Source organism: Spea bombifrons, chromosome 4 (assembly GCF_027358695.1).
Source record: "Spea bombifrons isolate aSpeBom1 chromosome 4, aSpeBom1.2.pri, whole genome shotgun sequence".
Lineage (NCBI taxonomy): Eukaryota > Metazoa > Chordata > Amphibia > Anura > Pelobatidae > Spea > Spea bombifrons.
The window spans coordinates 46,386,258-46,408,659 of record NC_071090.1 but is presented as its reverse complement, the minus strand read 5'-3'; the positions used below and the strand labels follow the sequence as shown (position 1 = coordinate 46,408,659).

The 22,402-nt window shown below is 37.8% G+C and overlaps 1 protein-coding gene across 1 annotated transcript; it reads right to left on the bottom strand.

Moving 5' to 3' along the window:
- Nucleotides 1-135: 135 nt before the first annotated feature.
- NUP107 (nucleoporin 107) lies at nt 136-16,121 on the bottom strand. The gene is made up of 28 exons (XM_053464461.1): nt 16,012-16,121; nt 12,892-12,983; nt 12,320-12,400; nt 11,738-11,853; nt 11,508-11,649; nt 10,994-11,097; nt 10,447-10,574; nt 9,832-9,880; nt 8,876-8,947; nt 8,508-8,596; nt 7,781-7,856; nt 7,428-7,541; nt 7,133-7,223; nt 6,197-6,273; nt 5,975-6,034; nt 5,613-5,758; nt 5,467-5,515; nt 5,320-5,389; nt 4,914-5,032; nt 4,632-4,670; nt 4,197-4,347; nt 3,776-3,888; nt 2,496-2,598; nt 2,203-2,363; nt 1,338-1,463; nt 1,112-1,225; nt 659-826; nt 136-452 (listed from the first exon to the last, which is right to left on the bottom strand). Exons 1-28 carry the CDS (start codon nt 16,017-16,019, stop codon nt 345-347), a joined length of 2,766 nt encoding a protein of 921 aa, XP_053320436.1. The 5' UTR covers nt 16,020-16,121; the 3' UTR covers nt 136-344.
- Nucleotides 16,122-22,402: the final 6,281 nt, after the last annotated feature.

Here is a 22,402-nt window from a genome sequence, read left to right as displayed (position 1 = left end):
TGAAAAAGCAAACATCTGGCGGTTGGAAGCTGCTCACATGGAGATAAAGAAGCTTTTCTAGAAAAAAATGCCACCTCCGTTTTATGGCAATGCATAAGAATAAAGCAAAAGGAAAAAAATTCCAAGTCTAATTAGTTGTTTCAGTGGTACAACTATGAAGCAGTTTGTGTTATTTATCCCTGGAAAAGAGACCTGGCCGGTTATATAAAATACAAGAGAGAAAATACACACATTCATGTACTTTATTACTTAACATTACCAAGTTTTTTTCATGAATAAAAAAGCTTTTACTTTACATATCTGGAAACAGCATTTATTTATCCAACATGTCCAGTGTGTTGTAATCATGGTTGGATTTCATATCCCAAGGGATCAAGCTGTTGATCCAACAGCATAAGAGATGATTCTCTCAGCTTTTGCAGAAGATTCCTCAGTTCTGTCTTTGAAAACACCTAGAGGTATATAACAAGAAAAAGTCAAGAGGGCCCAAGACATTTGTAAATAGACACCATTAACCCCTCTTGAGGAGTGATAAATTATACATGTAACCCCCTGGTTCCAAAACGAAACTTAATATAATGTCTAAGCGGATAACTGATACCCCCAATTCTTAACTACAAGTGAATCGGTTAACAAAGCTCCTCCCTATGCACACTACCTTATAGAGCTTCTGGTGTTCAGAAGAAACCATATCAGCCAGTCTGAGGCACTCCTTGTACTGGCTGGTATTGTGTAATACTGTGTGCAGGAGAAAGCACATCATTGGCAAACACAGACTCCTCAGTAATAGCATTTGTTGTGCCCTCTCAGGATCATCTTCTGCATCCTAACAAAATATAAACAAAAAATATATACCAGGGAGAATACCGAACACTGAAAACGAAGAGAGGAAGGAAGAAAAAAGGGTATGCTTTTAAACCCCAATATTACTTATAATACCCACAAATAAAACTGGAGTTTTATTCTTTTTTAACATTAACATACGGTTCACATTAACCATTATTAAAGGAGCATTTTAAAATGTATTTTAAAGAAACAAGAAAGGGTTAACATTTCAAAGGAGAAAAAAAAATGCCCGTTGGCAAGATCACTGTACATATATATCACTTACCTCTCTGACATCAACCATCCAGCCTCCATCAACAAACAACAAGACATTGTAAATCTTCTCTTTTACATCAGTTGTTAAAGCATCTAGATGTCCCTTCCAGATACCATAATCCATCTGGTAAATAAAATCCATCAAAACATGACTTTTTAGACAATAGACTTACTTGCAGACAAATATTTTATCACCCGATATTCCATCACCATAGCATACATAGAAACAAGCTTACCTCATATTTCTTTTCCTTATGTTCATGCGCAACTTTCTCTGTGAATGATGCATGCCCAAGCAACGCTGGTTTTTGAGGGGGTGAATTCATATGCTTAAACCACTCATTGAAAGCTTCGTGGGCCTCCTAAAAACAGGTCAAACAAAATCACATTTAATTCATATAACCTAAGCGTCTGGAGGCTTCAAAATTGGTTGGGTAACATTTAAGATCACCCTTAAAAGATAAACACTTAAATCCTGACCTGTGATTTGTCAAATATAGATGTTTAACCAAAAAAGGAAACCCTTTATATTGTTAAGACTGTTTATCATAAAATATAATCATTTAAAGCACTCAATGCTACAAATGGTGGAAGAGCCAGGGACGTGATATGAACCATGTTCCCAGTAGAACATATGAAGGGTTCCTGCTATTAGAAAAGTTAAGATGTATAAAACTTGTTAAGGAATAATATCTATTGCTTCCTATTACCGGTTCTGATAGTTTTAGCAGAGAAATACATTTATTAGCTTTAATATGACAGAGGGTTGGAGATCCTGCTTTTAGGAGAAGCCAGACAAACTCTCAGCCTTAACAGGGTGTTATAGAAATCTGTGATACCTTTGGAGTCTTTAATGCCACAAGTCTAGTCCAATGATGGAGGAAATACATACCAAGAGGATATTTTCCAAACCACAAGAGCTACCAGAGGTGGTGCCAGTAATTTATTTAGGGAGCAATGAAATACCCTTTACTTTCTCAACGATAGTTTTTTTTCTACCGCCACTTGATAACGGCAAATTACCACTCGCACTTGATCTTGGAAAATGACAAGTAAGAAAAACTAAATCTCTATTTTAGTTGCAGGTCTTTGCAAACTCACCAGATAAGCTCGAATGCACAAGTGCTCCCGGATAGCATTGTCATCCTCAGCAGGGAGCACACAGTCCATCCCCTGCTCCTCCCACTGATTATAGATCTCCGCAATGGAATCCTGGGGAATTTTGCCAAATACTTCTTTAGCAGCTTCGTGTTTTTTTGATGCTAAAGGAAAAACACCATGATTAAGCATTATATTTAGAAATGTATAGAAGATTCACAATTGAGTTTCCTTGTAACTTCAGGGCCATAAAGAATAACAATAATAATAATGGCTGGGAAAATAACCAACTGTACCTAGGAAGTTCCTCATTATGGCATTGCTTTGCTTTAGAGCTTCGGCTCTCTGTGCAGGATCAAAGACCAGCCAGTCTATCACGTCAATTTTTTTGCGATCATCCTGTTAGAAGATTATCAAATACATAAGAGCATTGGTGTAAATGTAAAAGCAAAAATTTTTTTATTTAGCGGATGTTTTAAAAGTTTAAACCAGTGTCTAAAATATAGACAATCGAATAGAAAACATTGATTTTTGTCTGATAACGAGGAAATACAAGATGACTAAAACACTAGTGTTTGTTTCACTAGTCAACCCTGGATTGAGAATCATCTGAATTATAGTTGGGTATTACATAGTAGCCCTACAGACAGTAGTCCACCATTCTCCACAGTCCCTCCATGCCTGGTACATACAGAGAACCACCCACCAGCAAAGTTTGTGCTTCATCAAAAAAACAAATATTTTAACATTTTTTTCTTGCTACAGAAACATAGCATGCTTATGTCTCCCATAAACGCTATCCTGAAACAGAAATGATAAACAGGCTCTATCCCACTTCCTACGGCACATTATTACACTCTGTTATAGATCAGAAAAGCTCAAAATCCAGGCCAGTGGGAACAAACTGCAATACACTTTGGGACCACTTGTCCCGAATCTGTCAAAATAAACCCAAAAAGGTAACTTCTGTGGATTCTTAAAACTGGAATTAGTTGTAGAGCTCACTTTGCCCAACACTGAGAAGAAATATACTAGGGGTCCCTAAGGTTTATGGAAAGCTGTAAATATGCTTATAATCAAGGATAACACACAGGCTCAGTTAAATAGTCCAATCTTATCCCTTGACAACCATCAACAAGGACTTACATTGTGAAAACTATTCAAGTTGACTTAGTAAATTAGCAAGCAGGAGAGAGTTGCCGCTAGTTAAAGTGGTTTGTAAACCTCCTTATTGAAACCTTTTTACTTCCAAGTTAAGCCTGCAGAGTACATGTCATTCTACAATTGTAAGAAGTTATCGGTTCTCATTCTAAACTTATACAAGCAAAAGCTTCACTAAAGCAGGAAAACATGGCTTGAATGAAAAAAAGACAGACAAGTTTCCTGGGATTTCCGGATAAATATTTTGTTACATTTCCTTTGTGTAAGAATGTGTTGTCCTCTCTTTTTTATCATATAATTAAATACTCTTATATGTTTTAGGCCAATGAGGTTTATTTAGGTTTCCAGCATCTGTTGCATTCCCTTATGCAGTTTTCCATTTAATGGCATTCCGTATCTTCCCATGCGTTCTTACCTCGCTGGTCCCTGAATCAAGTGCCGGAACGAGATCGTGGTGAGTAAACTCGCCAGCATCTCTCTTACGAGTGTTTTCAACAACTGTCTTTGTTATTGATGCAACATCCAATCCTTAATAATAATTGCAAAAAAAAAAAAAAAAGTTACAGCAAGATATATCAGTCAACCGTTTGAATTGGCAATAAATTTCTCAAAATGTAAAATATGGTTGCCACCATGTCAGCTCTGTGAGTCATGAAACTGAAATAGTATACCGAAGCCAATTATTATTAAGGTTAACAAAATGACAAACAGAGCAATGCATGTCTGGATTCAACCCCCACTGGTATCCCGCTCTGATAAAAAAATAATTCATCAACAAAGGGTAGCGGCACTGTTTTTTTGTCTTTATTTGTTTATCGTGGTGTCTCTTGGTTTACCTGCTTCCTTGGCAAGCTTCAGACAGTGCTGTCGTTGATCTGGCTCTGTAACATTCTCCAGGAATGCCGCATACTGAGCTATAGCCAAATCTTGAGGTAAGTGACTGACATAGAAAGCAATCAGATCAATGTGATTCTCGTTCACAAGCCTCTGAAATCAGAAAAATACACGGTCAGCCGCGAGATCTACAACACGGTGGAGCAAGAACAACAATAATGTCCTCCCTCAACCCCTATATGCATTAGATATCTGTAGGGTATAATTGTTACTTAAATTAAAATCAACTTTTTAAATTTGTGTTTTTTTGTCCTAATTGCAAATGGTAGTATTAAAAAAGTCACAATTCCCCAATATTAAAGTTCTGAAAAGGGTGGTGTTACATCACCCTGTTTATTAGGAGGGTTTTGGCAAAAACTGATGAATAATCATCTCACCTGTATGTAGGTCTTTAAGACTTCCTCACAGACTTCCTCCTAAAAACAGCGTATGATTAAAAATTAAACAAAAGAAAAAAAAAAAAATTACCAAACCATTTTGTCAAGAAAAAAAAAAAGAGAAATGGTTAACACGTGAGAATTGTGTTGATCCACAAGTCATGTTAAAAACACAGATATGTGGATCCCGAAAATGGAAGAGCAATCTCTTCCATCTCTTCTGGTTATTTGATGAGAAATTGTGACTGTCCAGTCATTAAAGATTAAAAACCTACACTGTACCTTAGTTTGGAATCCCAAGGTTCGGAAAAATAAGATCAGATGCGTCATAAAGCGCAGAAGATGACCAAGCAGTGAAGACTTTCCTTTTGAGAGCCAGTCGCCAAACTCTTCCATTAGTCCTGCAGTGAAAACACCTGTGAACATTACTGTCTCACGATGATGCAGCTAAACCATACAGTATATCCCAGGCCAGGCTGCTGCCAGACACACATTGACAGTTTGCTAAATACATTTTATATAATGCCGCCTGCAATGCTTATCACTGGATTTATCACTGGATTCTATGATTTTGGAGTTGCAAAGTTCAAACAGTTATGCACTTTTAATCCCATTCTATATCCCAGTAACCAAGAATGAGTTCAGGTTTGTAACAGTCCAGTGAAATACACTATTTGCATGAACTGACCATCAACATCTGCAAGGATAATGAACTTCTGGATTACATGGTAGTGTTCTTTATTCTCCTCCAACACCCTCTGAAAAGGAACAGTACACATTTAGGTCTTCTATAAAACATCCAGCTAAGATTAGACTTTGTGCAATAAAAGTATACCTTTTTGTCTGTAGCTTGAAGCTCTTCAAAAACAGCTTCCAGAGACCAGCTTCATGTATCAAAACACAAAAAAGTAAAGTGTGTATCAATGAAAAAGATTGTAAGCAAAATGATGGCTACTCGAGTGGCAAACAGCATGACCTTACTTTGCTTCCAAGTATTCCCTGGGTAGCTCGTCTTCCTCGGATGAGGATATAACTGAAGCTCTGATCTCCTGTTGCACCAAACTGTCCACCATCACCCTAAAATATGCCCAAACAGTATCTTCCCAGGAGTCACATACAGGAAGAAGCTAGAAATATAGACAAAAATACTGCATGAAAAGCCTTAAACTATTTAACTACAGCTTAAAGGAGCCTAACTAGGTGGTTGCTGTAAAGAGTAACATAAACAAAGGTTGTGTATAGGGCAAATGTCTTGCAAATCATCAAAGCAATCTATGGAACGCTGACTGCCCAAATTTCACTGATTTTAATAGATTGGAGGGGAAAAAACATTAAAGTTGTACCTGTTTTAGATTTCCACTAAGTGTAGCGTAGATAGCTCTTTCGTATTTATTGAATTGGTCCTGGGAGAAAAAGGAAAAAAATAGATTGTAAAAAAAAAAAAAAAAAAGATAAAAAGGTACATCTGTATATAAATGTGTATTTTAAATACCTTTGTTAACATAAACTGCAAGCCACAAAAGATATAAAATACACGTTACAAAATCCTACAGTGTTAAACTTACATCATCTGCCATACGCCAGCAGCATGCTTTCCAGACACATCGGTATGGATTGCCTTCCACTGGCTGCAACTCTGTCCCTGCAAAATCCATGAACGCGTTTAATCATAATTTAGGTGGAAAATATTAGCTTTGATTGAGAAGCACAGGTTCCTTTGCTGGTACAGCTAAACGAACCAACATGTCATTGATGGACAATCTTACATTGTGAACAAATGGCTATGCAGCTCAAATTAAGGACTGCCAACATTTAATTTTAAGCAAGGGATGTTTTACATAACCCTTTCGTTTGGAGGGGCAATAGTAATGGTAAAATCATGGTTGACCCTGGTAAGAAATAAAAGATTTATTGTAAAGTAAGGGAAATTTGCTAGACTGACCATTGGACTAGCTGTAACAATTGGACTATCCATCAAGCTCATAAAGATCTTTATAACCCAAGCAAGAAAATCTATTTAGTGCTGAAAATCATGTTTCTCAAGGACAATTTTTTTTTCTTTTTTAGTTGGCAGTTATATCCAATAATGGTCAAAACTAGCCATGTCATGAAAATTGAATATCACCCAGCATTTCATTGTGGCAAAATTACTTACTGACAAAATTATTCTGGCTTAAAACAGACTTTATCATTGGTTTTTCTAAACTCAGAAGTTAGCATCTTGTGCTTGGATAAGCACAAGGACTCAGATGACCCTGCATAATGCATAGTTAAATCAGTGAAATGTCTAACTATTGCATCATGCAGGGCCACCTTGGCTCCCCCTTGTAGAAGCAGCCCACCGGAGTTGGCCCTTCCCAGAGCATAGTTGTTGAAAAAATCTCTCTACAACTCATGCTTAAATAAACCTAAGTGTGTTTCCCAATAAGAACAAAACATAATAAGCTACTGCTGACCCAGACTTCTAATCTAGACTCACTAAACACTTGAAAAGAAATTACCTCCATTTATATTCGGATCATGGTACAATTTCCATCCTTCTAGAGTTGCTGCTCTCCAGGCCTGACCACATCGTTTACATAAGCGCTGTGCCTGAGTAACGAGAGCACAAGTATTTATGAGCTTATAGCACAATTTGCTCTTTAAGGATACTTAGATGATCACACCTAATGCAAGTTTATAAACATTAAATATGGGCCTAAAAATGTATTCTCGAGGAATATGATGGTATATTTATATGTCTACCCTTTACACTCACATTTCAAATTCACAAGGCCATTAATGGGATAAAATTACCTCTTCAGTCATGCCAGCTCTGATAAGTGTAAATAAATATTTTAGAAGTCTAATGTCATCTTCCCGATCTAAATCATCTAGTGGTAGCCTCTGCCTTATTGGGGCATCAGGATCCTACCAGAAAGAAAACAAGCATTGAAATCAAGATCACAGAGTAACGGTTCAACGCACATATCATTTTTCAACAAGGGGTATATCAAATTATATGCTTCGCAAACACTCAGTATTGCCTTATAGAGTCTATTAGTTAGCAGATTTAAACCTACATAAAAATAAGAAGCAGAGAATTATGACAAAATAAACACATTCCAAACTGTATTTATTTTAATAGTCGCATTTTTAATACCACGTACCAATTCAGAAACAATGGGACGACTCATCCCAAAGGACGAGGCATTCTTCTGTTTTAGCGTGTGCAGCGTATTTTCCCTAATAATAAAGCACAAAATTTAGGAAACCTCACCATAAAAATAGTTTTGGTGACCAATTCACGCAAACATTAATGAAAAAAGAATACTGCTTGTCTTTTTACACCATCAAGATTTTAAGTTTGCAAGCAAAGCCTCTTCATATTATGCATCAGTTTGTCTTAGTCTGTCAATTCTAGATTTGTTATAAACTTTGAATGCATGTATTGTTAGAAGCTCTGTCTAAATTGTTGGTGCTATATAAATAAAATAATAATAATAATAATAATAAAAGGAGTAGTTGTGCATTTATTTTGTAAGCTCCCTAACCTCCCTTCTGATCTGGTCTAACTGCACATTCTAAGTAAAGTGCTTTAACATACATAGTACCCCAGGACCTGTGTACCGATGGTAGGGCACCACTGACTCTAGGATAGTAAACTGCATAGGATACTCAGTGCTATGGACTGTGCAAGGTCAAGAGGCAGCAGCCAGCAGGTTTACAACCAAAGTTTCTCAGGAAAATCAGTGACACAATGTTTACATGGTATAGCTGTCCTTTTGATGCTATAAACCTGTAATACCTTAACACTGTAACACATTAATATTTAGGTTATGTGTCTCCTATTGTGTCTAAGCTAATCATATATAAACTGCTGAACTCTCAACTTACCAGTAGACAGATTTTGCATAAAACTCAATGTTATCAGAAAAATCTCCAACTTCATCTTTGGCTATACTTTCCAGCCAGTCAACCACCAGCTACAAAAAAATAGTTTATATTAAAATATGATTTCATTTAAAACTGTACACAAAAAGGAGTCCAATCCCCACACCTAAACTGCAACCAGTCTCTTAATAATGAAGTAATAATCATATAAACATGGGTCGGGTTTGAAAATTGACCTATTATAAGCACACTTACATGTGTTTATTTAGTGCTGTAAAATGTGGCAGACCATTTAAAACTTAAATATAATAATATTTCATACCCTTATTTAAAAAAAGACAAAAAAAAATAAATAAATAAAAAAAACTTACCTGGCTTTGACGAACAAGTGCATCCCTCTGGAACAGTCTGTCAATGATGGTCTTCTCACTGGCATTTGGTTCCTTAAGATTTTGCAATGCATTGTTATTTTCACGTTTGGTGAACATTATATACCTTTAAATTCAAAGTGCTATTCCACCAAACTCAACTGAATTTTAACACTTTCAGAACTAAATGCAGCATTAGAGACAACACCCATAGTAGATTTAAATGCCCTAAACCTTCCCAGAAAAGAAGAAAAAAAAAACCCATCACGTAAAATTATGTCTCGTTCATAATTTTTGCTGGGAACACTTATTTGTCACATGATACAAAAGAGGCACTTATAGGGTGTCACAGAAACGGTGAAAGGTTCTTAATCCCTTCGAGACACAGGATGTACTATTATGTCCTCTAAAACATGCTCTAGGAAGTAATAGCATGTCCAATGGTCTTTGCACCCGCAGGGAGATTTCCTGCCAGTACATAGAAAATAAGGCTGTCAGATTTAATGAGAATCACGAGTGAACAGATATGCTAAAAATGGCAAAAACCTCCTGTCAGAGGAGTAAAACCTTGTGTCACAAAAGGGTTAAACACGCATATGTGTTGGTTTAATGTGATTAAACCTTTAAGAAGAATAATAAAATTGCAAACTTTCTAAGTTTTATTTGCGTAACATACAGCTTTCAATTTAAGTTTTGTCCAGGTGGAACAGCACTGTTAATATAAGCTCTGTGGACAGGGTCTCCTTTTGTATACATAACATATAGCGTGACTGTTTACAATGCTATGTATAAAATAAACAAACATTTACAAGCCATCAGAGAATCAGAAGTTAATCTTAACGATTGTATTTCCCACTCATCCAAAACATAAGAGGTTATGGGGGTTACAGTCTATATTGTATCAATCACACAACTGCAAGTACTAGTTCAAAGTTATTTGGCAGTAGAGAAAAACTTACAACAATATCAAACATGTTCTCATCTTCTATGGCAGACTGTATCCGGTCTCTAAAAAAAGTTGTTGAAAATGGAATAAAAAAATGGGCATTAAACAATTACTCTAGAAAAAAAGAAAAAAAAAGAAACTGGTATGTCGATTTCAATATTTCCTTTTAAAGCAGCCATGGTAGCTTTGGATTTTTTACATATTATAAAATGTTATCCCCTGCCAGTCTACCAGCCCTGTTCTGTGTAGTATTCAGGGGGACCCTAAGCTACACTTTATTTTCACTTTCTTGCCATGAAATCCTCCATACTGTAAGAGAAAAAATATTTATAGGACTACAGACTTTTCAGTGCAAATTTCCCATCTCAACCCATATTTAGTACAGTGTCAGTGTGTACTATTTTGCCTAATTTGGATTTAGATTATGTGTGTTTTAGACTTGACAGTATACGAATAAAAATGCAGACTATGGGTTCCATTGTATTACCTTCGAACACATGAATTCAGAACAGCAGATGTGTCCACTATTTAGCGCATATAGTGAATTTGGTAACTACTCATGACAAACCCAATCCATTAATGACAGCCACCACTGACAGAATAAATGGGCTAAACGAGTGTCACAAACCTATAGAGTGACGCAATAAGTCTCCAGGTGACCATTTCTTGCTGGAGCAGCCACAGGATGCTAGCTGTTTTGGAAAACTTTTGCTGGCTAGGAGTTACACGCTTGACAATCCTTCTTAGTAAGTCTACCTGGAATAGAATACGTTGTGCTTACGATAAAGCGCCACATTAGTTATCATATTATATTCTATTATCTTCACTTGAAAGGAAATTCTGCATATATATATAAAAAAAGTTTAATACGATGTTTATAGCAAACATGGTAGTTTCAATGAAAATATCAAAATATTTCCTAAGCACGTCTTGTAGCAAGTGCAAACATTAAGCATTCACAGTCTAAATGCTGTCTGTTCTTGGATACCCAGTACTAAAGGCAAGGCATCTAGGTAGCTCTTCCACATATTCATCCTTAGACAATTTCAGAACAATGTCATAGACATTGCTGATTTGGACCATTTAGTCTTTAGAGAATTGTACTAAAATCTCAACTCTTTGGTGAGACCACAGATTTGAGACCAACACCATGTTTGTGGATCCAGTAAACTTACCTGTTCTATACATAGGTCTTCATAAAGTTTTATCAGCTCAAACACTTCACTGGATGGATGGTTCAGGAACGAATGCAGGAACTCACGATACATGCTCATGGTTGCTGAAAATTTACAGGTGTGGGAAACAAACTAAACGGTAAGTTTTATAAACAAAATAGAGATGTAATAAAATGTCAGATAACAGCTAACACCAGACCCATGCTGCCAGTGTTGCTGCATGTATACAATACCCTAAACATTAAGATGATAAACCAGTCCTAAATGACTTAAGTCAAATTATTCAGCTTGCTGATAACCACAAAGAAAAGGAAACAGCGTTTTTAGGTATAAATTTAGCCAGTTTTAAGCCCCACTTAAAACTTCTGTGTTGTATTTTATGAAACGGAACAAACAGAGGCACAATTGTGGCTTTTTTTCTTAAACTGGATTTCTAAAAAAAAAAAATCTTATTTACATCTCTTCTTAGTATAGGATAGTATACAAATGTATGGTAAGGAATTCCTCAGATTACCTGCTTCTCCCGGATCTTCCTCCTGTAGCATCACTGCACTGAGAGTAACATCTTCGGTGAAACTGGGAGAGTCCACTGTGGTAAACATTGCTGATTTCTGAGGGGAATATGTGGTCCATGCAGTGTCATCCAGATTTGACATCTAAAAGCAAAATGCATTGAGAGTAAATCAGAGCAGGACAGAAAAGTTGGAACAAACTGTTCATGCTTGCACGTGAAGGTTATCATACCACAGATACGTTTCCCAGGCGCGCAGGAGTCTGCACAACACGAGGTGACCTCCCTCCTGTTCCTAGAATTACAGACAAATCCGGTGGACGGGTAGCACTCCGAGCCTGTGGGGTCACTTAAAGAGCCAGAGAGAGAGTGCAAGAGAGTGTGAGATGCTGCATAATGATCAATAGTTGTATCATAACCATTAAATGGAGAGTCAACTGGCAGATGAACGTGTTGCAGAACAATAACGCCCCAATAATTCTCAGTCAGCCACTACTTGGTTAAAGTCTGGCTACACCTAATTAAAAGTAACTTTGCACTGAACCCGAACTTTCTTAAGGATTAGGGGAAGTATATGGAACATGGGAATTCTATTACTGCAGTAGCAGCAAAATTCCTTTCAAAATGGTAGGGGTATTTTTATTATTCAGTTCAGGAAATAATTTTGGTTTGGACTTAAGTATGTTTATTTCCATACCCACACTAAATACATTTTATATAATTTTTAATAAAAGCTCACATGCCAACTGTGCTCCATGAAGTTATTTCTGTATTTTGTTTAAAAAGTAGTAAGACGGAATAAAAAAATGTCTTACTGTGCTGTCGTAATAGAGTTCCAGGTGTCCAAGATGCACTTTGACTTCTCGATGGATTAGCGCCACTCCAGGTTTCATCAGCTAGGGTACGGGCAAGTAGTTAAGCACAAAAACATGCTTCCTATTCACCACCCTTATAAAAGAACCCCAAATATCTACTGTATGTTCTCCCCAGCTTATAAACCATCCCAGAAGCACGGTTTTCATAATAAAAAACTGGATAGGATAGGATATCTGCTAGGAAGTGTTTTGCCAATTGCTACATGGAAATGAATGTATAAATATATTAAAAAGTAAATGAATAGAATAAAGGAATCAGAGCAAGTGAAATAAACAATTGCATACACATTTACTCTAACAAACCTACTGCATGAATTGCTTTTTGGTAAAATGTGAAATATTATGTAGTACAAAATTCAAACATTGAACACAGACAAGTCACTGTTTTCATGGTTGTAATGTATATGCTAAAGGGGGTCGAAGCAGGCGTAAACTGCAGACTATAGTAACGGTACGTAGGCTCCTTTTAAAAAGATGGACAACACTCTACAAGAGAGAATGGAGAAGGATACCAGAAGGCCTTTGGCTGGAACTTTGTCGACGGGCTGCCCTTGAAATCTCTGCCTCCCGAACTACAGGAGAAGACATGTCTGCAAGGGCCCTCCTAGAAGACAAAAAAATCATATTAAAATGCATCTCATACTCACTTCTTTAAGCTACAGGACAAGAAACAACACAAAGTAAAATTTGATTTTTGTCTACTAAGGGATCAAAAGTGTTTCATACTAATACTAATTATAATTTACTTCCAGTTACCCAAAGCGCTATACACAATAGATACTGGATTTTATAATGATAAAGAAGGCTTTAAAAGAGAACTGGCTATTGCTTTATATTTAATGACACAAGACTTAGTGGGCATGGGAGACTTTTTTATATTTTAGATTTTAATGTGTACACATGCTAAACCTAACCCATCTGCATTTGCTGTTGTTTTTAATTCTAGCTGATACCAAAACATTTATTCAAAACACCAGTGAGCAAACAGCAAATCCCATGCAATTATGGCTACAGCAAAAGAAAAAATATATATACACCGTATTTGCTCGATTATAAGACGACCCTGATTATAAGACGAATAAGACGACCCTGATTATAAGACGAATAGAATCTGAATATTAATTTAGCAAAAAAAGAAAAAGCCGGAATATAAGATGACCCTATAGGAAAAAAGTTTTACCAGTAAATGTTAATTCATCTAAACTATTTTTTTTTAATTAAAGCTAAGATTGAGAAAAATATTTAGGTTTTATTTCCTTCTATTTTCGAACCTGCCCCAAAAATGCCTTATGCCCCATGATATGCCTTTTAACCCTCTAAATGCCACTGTGCCCCATGATATGCCTTTTAACCCTATATGCCACTGTGCCCCATGATATGCCTTTTGGCCACCTATGTGCCACTCTGCCTCCAGAAATGCCTTATACCCCTATATGACACTCTGGCATTTAGAGGGTTAAAAGGCATATTATGGGGAAGAGTGGCATATAGGGAGGTTTCAGGAGGCAGAGTGGCGTATAGAGGGTTAAAAAGGCATTTCTGGAGGCAGAGTGGCATTAAGGGGGTTAAAAGGCATTTCACAGAGCACTCTGCCAGTGCGGGGAACTCTGATCTCTGACAGCCGGGGAAGGTCTGCACGATGGACGCAGACAACCCCCGCTGCTAGCCACGCCTCCTTCCTGCTGCAGCGGAAGTTGTCTATGCGAATTGCGTAGACATCTACACGCTGCCCCAGCTACACACCGGGGACTCAGAAGTACCAGTAAGTGGGGCGACAGGAGGATCCAGGCCCCCTGTAGCTGCGGGGGATCTGGATCTTAGTCGTCTCATAGTCAGACCAATTTGAGGTCTGATTATAAGACGAGCCCGATTATAAGACGAGGGGTATTTTTCAGAGCATTTGCTCTGAAAAAAACCTTGTCTTATAATTGAGCAAATACGGTATATATATAATATATATACAAATTTACAGAAAAATACATTGAGTGAAACTGCTAAGAAGTAACAAATGGAATATTGCTCCAAATGTAGTAGTACGTACCTGAAATTAAGTTTTTAAATACGAACTATAGAGCATGTGGAAGAACATGGATCAGTCAATGGACTACTAGCCTGTTTCTGGAGTGTAAAGCTGCACTGACCCGTGTGGAGCTGTGTAAGCTCATGGTGTTGGAAAGTTCATGGAGGAGCAATGAAGGTAGGACATTTCCACAGTGTACGGTCTAGTGGATCAGGGGGCATAATGTACATTATTTCTCATATGTGAATACATACGCTCCCCTCTACATATTCTCCCTCATCAGCAAATATACTCCAGCCCTCTAAGATCCAATAATGACCTGCTCCTTGCATCTTCACTTATCATCTCCTCCCACGCCCGCCTGCAGGACTTCTCTCGCGCAGCACCAACCCTCTGGAACTCTCTTCCCCGTGCTGTCCGACTCTCACTAACTCTTTCAAACGCTCCCTAAAAACTTTTCTTTTCAGGGAAGCCTACAACTGACACAAACTCCCCCTACATTAACATCATTCACTACAACGCAGTCCTCACCTCCTGGTTCTCACCCCTTATCCACCTAGAATGTAAGTTCCTGCAGGAACAAGGCCCTCCATTCCTCTTGTATCTGTATGTCAATTGCTTGTCATTTTGTACTTGTCGTTATCTCTAAAATTTGCGCTGCGGAATCTATCGGCACTTTATAAATAAAGTATAATAATTAAGTTACCTGGGTGTTACTTAATCATATACTCTGAGGACTGCAAAGACAATATCCTCAACTAATCTTCAGTCTCCCTTCATGTTCAACATGACTCGGGAACACAGGACATTGCAATGTCAATGTCAGCGGACATATACATTTTACATGTGAATCTTATACAATTCTGTAAATACCTAGAGGTACCGCTGTACATAATTTCCTTTCTAGGGCATCATCCCCCAAATTATTTAGAACTTTAGAAGTATTCCTATTTGAATTATGCATATGCATTAATTTGCTAATTAATTGTGCTAATACATTGCAATTATGCCATTTGTTACTAACTAGACCCTTTAGAGGATAAAAGGGGGGGAAATTGTCCTTTCATTAGCGTTGTTTAACATGAAAAGTGTATGCATTAGCTAAGGAACGCTATTTACGGCCTCAGATTTTTAAAGAATAACATATGAGGGTGATCAAGCCTAGAAGTGTCAGATCTATACCCGCTATATTATAAAGGGGGCTCCTTGGATTATCGGGGGGGGGGTCTTGGGCGGCTAATTAATCTGCTTCCTCAAATGTCTGTCTCTATTACAGAATCACAATTAGGTCTCTGGACCAACACCTTATGCATTCAGATTAATTCAATTAAAATGTAAAGTTGCTACAATGTAACATAGCAATTTATTGAGGGAATCCTATCTCAGTTGTCAGATACAATAGCTTTCACATATTCCTCTACTTGTTAAATTCAGGAAATTAAAATAATTAACACATTGAGGTGCCCCGTTGGGCATAAACATGGCACTGCACTACTTCATCACACGTGAGGAACGGGACTTGAACACATAGGAGGCAACGTGGAGCACTCAGTGCCGGTTTCCCTTGCAATACACATGCAGCTACACATATATTAACACTTCCCACCCTCACCTGTCCATGGTGGCAACAAAATACCAGCACTCTCAGGCTTCCCGCCCAGCAAACGATGACAATCAGTGACCGGGGCCAGTGGAAAACGTAAACCCGCGGATAGTATCAAACAAATCACTTCCGGATACATCAGGCCCGCCTACTGACCCCGGGAAGCTAGTGCAGCCATGTTTAGTGAGGGCATTTTGCAGGCAATGGTAAATAGCTATTAAACATGTTCCCGGTTTCTCGTGTGTACTCAAGCAAAGACAAATCACTGTTTTTTTTTTTCAAAGACAAATATGTGTCTTATGATCGAATATACATAAAAATGTAATATGATTGTAAGATTGCAACAGCAGGGCCCTCTTCTCCTTTTGTACCAATATCTCTTAACGTGAGTTAACTTCACTAGGAATTTGTCTTTGTTATATATTTTCACTGCCTCCTATTATGACAGAGCTACATCATCTGCTGCTAGGTTAATATAAAACCTTTGTAAGGAGAATCACAGACATTTGTGTATTATATATGGTTGAGAGTTAATTTAAACATGAAGTTGCTGATGAATTGAACATTTAAAGTCACCTACAAGGCCAAACTGAGCATGATTAAGTGGCATTATAATACCTGCAGCAGCAGGCTTGATGTGAGCTGCCACTCGTTACGTTTTTACACGCCCGATACGCTGTTGAAGCAGCAGTATCAATAGGTCCGATGTGCCGCCCAATCCTGGTCACTCACTTTATTGTACAATCTCCACTGAGGCTCCTGCAGAAGGCTTGACCTGGACCTGCTCACCAATTATTCATTACACGGGGTCAGCTCAGCCCTTCTTGAGAACCTGCAGAGGCGGTTCTTCTTCCATTTTCAACTCAATTGCCAAACTCCTGTTTAGTGAGTAGACTCCTGTGCCTCTGTACACCAAATGTATGTGGACACCCCAAAAATTACCGAGATAGACAGACAATGGCAGTAGAATGGGTCGGACTGAAGAGCTCAGTGACGTTAAACATAGTACTGTCCTAGGATATCACCTTTGTCACAAGTCAGTTTGTGAAAGTGGGGCTGCCGAGTGCCGAACATATAAAAAACACCTGTCATCTGCAGCATCAGAGAGTTCCAAACAGCGTCTGCAAGCAACATCCGTAGACGAACTGTGTCGGCAGCTTTATGAAATAGATTTCCATGACCGAGCAGCTGCACACAATCTGAAGATCACTATGTGCAATGCCAAGTGTCGGCCGAAGTGGCTGTGTGCCACTGGACTCTGGAGCACTGGAAACGTTCTCTGGAGTGATGAATCACACTTCTCTATCTAGAAGTCTGATGGACAAATCTCAATGTAGCTGGTGACAGGAGAACACCATTTATCAGCATGCAAAGTGCGTACTAGTATAAAGTTTGGTGGTGGAGACAGAATGATCTGGGGTTGTTTTTCAGGGTTTGGGCTAGACCTATGAGTTCCAGGGAAGATAACGTATGCTATAGCATGAACACATTTTGGACATTTAAATGCTTATAATTTTGTAACAGCAGTTTGGGGAAGACCCTTTCCCGTTCCAGCATGACTGTACCCCAGGCACAAAGCAAGGTCCATAAATACATTGATGAGTTTGGTGTTAAAGAACTTAAGTGGCCTACACACAGCCCTTATCTTAACACCGCCGAATAACATTGAGGTGAATTGGAACGGGGATTGCAAGCCGGGCCTTCTAATCAAATATCAGTGGTTGACTTCACGAATGCCTTTTGACTGAATGGGTGCGACTTCATATTAATGCCCATGGTTGTGGAATGGTATGTCCAACAAGCTCATATAGGTGTGATGGCCAGCTGTCCACATAGTTTTGGTCATACAATGTATGTTATAAGTTTCCGGAATAGGTTTGTTAGCCACCAACCCACATACAGTGGATATAAAAAGTCCACACCCGTTAAAATGTCAGGTTCTTGTGATGTTAAAGAACGAAACAAAGATAAATCATGTCGGAACTTTTTTCACCTTTAATGAGACCTATAACCTGAACAATTCAATAGAAAACAGATTAAAATCTTGGAGGGGGCAGGAAAAACTTCCCACAATAACCTGGTTGCATAAGTGTGCACACCCTCTTATAACTGGGTCTGTGGCTGTGTTCAGAATTAACCAATCACATTCAAACTCATTTTAAATAGAAGTCATTACACACCTGCCATCATTTAAAGTGACTGATTAATCACAAATAAAGTTCAGCTATTCTAGTAGGATTTACCTGACATTTGCTTATTTGCATCTCAGAGCAAAAGCCATGGTCCGCAGAGAGCTTCCAAAGCATCAGAGGGATCTCATTGTTGAAAGATATCAGTCAGGAGAAGGGTACAAAAGAATTTTCAAAGCATTAGATATACCATGGAACACAGTGAAGAAGTCATCATTAAGTGGAGAAAATATGACACAACAGAGACATTATCAAGAATTGGACGTCCCTCCAAAATTGATGAAAAGACGAGAAGACGACTGGTCAGGGAGGCCTACTGCAACATTAAAGGAACTGCAGGAATTTCTGGCAAGTACGGGCTGTGTGATACATGTGACAACAGTCTCCCGTATTCTTCATATGAATGGGCTATGTGGTAGGGTGGCAAGACGGAAGCCTTTTCTTACAAAGAAAAACATCCAAGCCCGGGTGAAGTTTGCAAAAACAAACATCGAGTCCCCCCCAAAGCATGTGGGAAAATGTGTTATGGTCTGATGAAACCAAGGTTGAACTTTTTGGCCAGAATTCCAAAAGGTATGTTTGGCGCAAAAACAACACTGCACATCACCCAAAGAACATCATACATACAGTGAACCATGGTGGTGGCAGCATCATGCTTTGGGGCTGTTTTTCTTCAGCTAGAACCGGGTGGAGGGAATTATGAGCAGTTCCAAATACCAGGAAATTTTGGCACAAAACCTTCAGGCGTCCGTTAAGCTGAAGTTCACCTTTCAGCACGACAACGACCCAAAGCACACATCTAAATCCACAAAAGCATAGCTTCACCAGAAGATGATTAATGTTTTTGGAATGGTCCAGCCAGAGCCAAGACCTGAATCCAGTTGAACATCTGTGGGGTGATCTGAAGAGGGCCGTGCACAGGAGATGTCCTCGCAATCTGACAGATTTGAAGCGCTTTTGTAAAGAAGAGTGGGCAAATATTGCCATGCTAATAGACTCCTACCCAAAAAGACTGATTGCTGTAATAAAATCAAAAGGTGCTTCAACAAAGTATTAGTTTAAGGGTGTGCACACTTATGCAACCAGGTTATTGTTTTGTTTTAATTTTCCCTCAAAGATTTATTTTGCAATGGAATTGTTCACTTTATAGGTCATATAAAAAGTGGAAAAAGTTCAGACATGATTTATCTTTGTCTCATTCTTTAACATCACAAGAACCTGGCATTTTAACAGGGGTGTGTACTTTTTATATCCACTGTAGATATCTTTGTAAAAAGTGTTGTTGGTGCTAATGTGTTCCCTGAAACTATTGTAGCCAGTTGTTACTTCTGAGACATAGAATCATGTTTTTGCACACGATAAAACAGTTAAAATACTTTTATAGTAAATCATTTTAAAGTAAAGGAATTTTAACGATAAAGAAATATTAAGGACCACCTTCTAGATTTAAATGACAAAATAACTTTTGTAAGTAAATAATTTAACACACTGAGAACCAAGTTGTTAAAATTCCTTATTTTAATACTCATTGAATAAAATATTACTACAAATACATTTATTTTCCCATATAGGTCAAATGAAACTTACCCTGGAAAAATGCCATGCGATTTAGCAGTTCCAGTATTTACTAAACTGTCATGTAATTTAAGTTTTAGCAACCAGACTTCTTGGTGCTTTTTTGTTAATGTTTTGCCATAATAACTAAAGATGACATCTGTGGGCTAAGGTCATAATTTTGTCATGGATGTTCATAATTCCCTAAATATTACTATCTTATCAGGTTTACTGGATTTTATTTTAAGGACTTTCGCACAAGTATCAAGTCCGATTATCCCTTTTCCATATTGTAAAAATAACGAACGCAGAGGCAGAATTCCTCAACACTTGAAAGGCTGCGTATTTTCAATTATTTTGAAGATTTATGTTAAATTTACCAGTAACCAAACTTTGAATGCGTGTTGAACGTGGCAGTCTAGCTTAAAAGGAAGTTCCGCATTTTATGCTTTAAATATTTTCTTTATGTGGTCCAACGCTCAATTGATCTCAGAAGCCAGTGACAAATTTGCACCTGGAAACCAGCTTTGTATTGTGTCGTTATATCATGGTGGATCTCTTATGCCAATTATGGGTGCCAGCTACTCTTAAAAATGTGTTTATCAGTGTATGTATCGACACAACATCAAGAAATAAAGGTATATTATACAAAAAAAAAAAAAAAAAAGCTGGAGACCCCTATCCTAGATTATACTAAATTGCACACCTTATACACAGATGCCAAGAAATCTGTAAACTCAAGCATATGACTTATGTTAGCCTCCAGGTTTGACTCATTTCAATACATGTTAGAATAAGGATGCTCTGTGGAACCGATTCTGATAATGCAGTCAGCCTCATGGTGATGAGTAACATGACTATGAGTGGTCACATTGGGGGAAAAATAGGACCTTGGAGCAGAAGTTATCAGTTTAAGGATGTGTGTTAAAATCAAAACTATTACTAGGCTAGCTTGATTTCTTTTGCCCAGCTTTGGCGATTATCAAATCGATGAGGTGGTCTATGGGGGCAAGATGCCTCTAAAAGTGCTCTCCAGATGTATTAAGGTTAAGAACCAGATGGGCTAGAGAAAAGAATGGCGATAATTGGTATCAGGTTATGTAATAAGATAAGAACCATGTACTACTAACAAGTGAGAGATGAAAATGTAAGATCTATGTTACACAGATAAGATATATTGCACTGAAATATAATAGCCATGTTTGCTATAGCACAATATCTTTTTGAAATATACCTGTTTAGATATTACAACCAGTACAAGCTACATTTTCCATTAATCAATAGAGATGGGATCTGTAACTACAAATGTCATGTGTTGAGGCTTATTGTAAAAAGCAAGCTTTATGTGTACCAACAACCAGAGGTGTATTCACTACATATGGCTTACCTTACAAACATTTACACTAAAAACACACTTAATCCAATTTTTTTTTCTTGTTTTTTATTTTGGTTAATAGTAGAACCTTTGCTTATAACAGACACAACATATTTTCGAAAATGTGTGGCTAGGGGTGGAAAGAGCCAGTAAAATACCTGAACTAAACATGCCACAGCCGTCAGGATACAAGGTAGAGTGGTATTTTATATGTGTCTCTGTATAAGCAGGGTTCCGATTTCTTAAATGAACATAAACAGAAGGAAAACAGTATCTGTATAATAAAGGGAAATTGGGGAAGCACAATAAGGGATTCCCAGCAAAGGTTCCACTAATCCGAAACGTTGTCTCTGTAGCAAGTCAAATAAAAAGACATATTAGGGCCTTATCACAGTTAAGCTTCAGCCCAGTGCATCCTTTGGAGAGGGAAACGATGGTTTGTTCATCCACCGGCCAAAAGAAAGATGGATAAACATAACTGACCTTTAATACACAACATGAAAACAAAGATTTGCAACTCACTTTATAATTTGCTACCAAATTGGTTCTTTTCAGATCTAATCCTAATGTTTGCCAGAAATTCCCAAATAACGCACAAACATATACCTTTGAGAATAGCTGATAAACTTGACACTGATGAAGAGTGTTGGCAAAACCAAAAGCAGTACAGAAGGGTCCTTCCAAATGTTTCTTGCTAAAAGTCTACGAGTATCTGGTGGCACAGAGGGCACACTCCCCACATACATAAACAAGCACTTTTATTATATGGAACAGTGGCAGATTGAGAGAGCCCTTTCACGTAAATCCAATTTTACTGAACCAATCCTAATTTATACAAAATTGCACCAATTTATTTAAGGCTTTTAAGTACATTTGGCCACCTAAAAGGAGTTATAGCATCAGGATGGTCAACTGAATTACCATGGTTCCCTGCTAGATATATACACAATCTTTACACTTAAACGCTAATGCAAAAAAGCAAGGTGGTATTGATAAATAAATCAGCAAAAAAGGGTTAGTTGCTGCAAATTAGGCCTGGTGATCAAGAACACATGATTTAAACAATACACATCCCACATTCACATCCACTGGACTCTTTCACCATTTAACATCTCAACCAAAACAGCTACTGAAAGTACTAAACCTGTATATTTGGTATTGCAATACACGTATGCATGAGCAAGCAAGGAGTTTGAGGACAATGGCTCACAGTGGAAACCTACAGCTGCGGGAAGCCTGCTAATGATTTACAAAACGCTGATAAATCATTAAAAAAAAAAGT

What these genes read in the sequence shown, in the direction of transcription:
- NUP107 (XM_053464461.1), bottom strand. An exon ending in GAGCTGGCATGACTGAAGAG is followed by an intron (nt 7,224 to 7,427) that starts GTAATTTTATCC and finishes CTCGTTACTCAG; the next exon opens with GCACAGCGCTTATGTAAACG. An exon ending in TTGATTCAGGGACCAGCGAG is followed by an intron (nt 2,599 to 3,775) that starts GTAAGAACGCAT and finishes ATCTTCTAACAG; the next exon opens with GATGATCGCAAAAAAATTGA.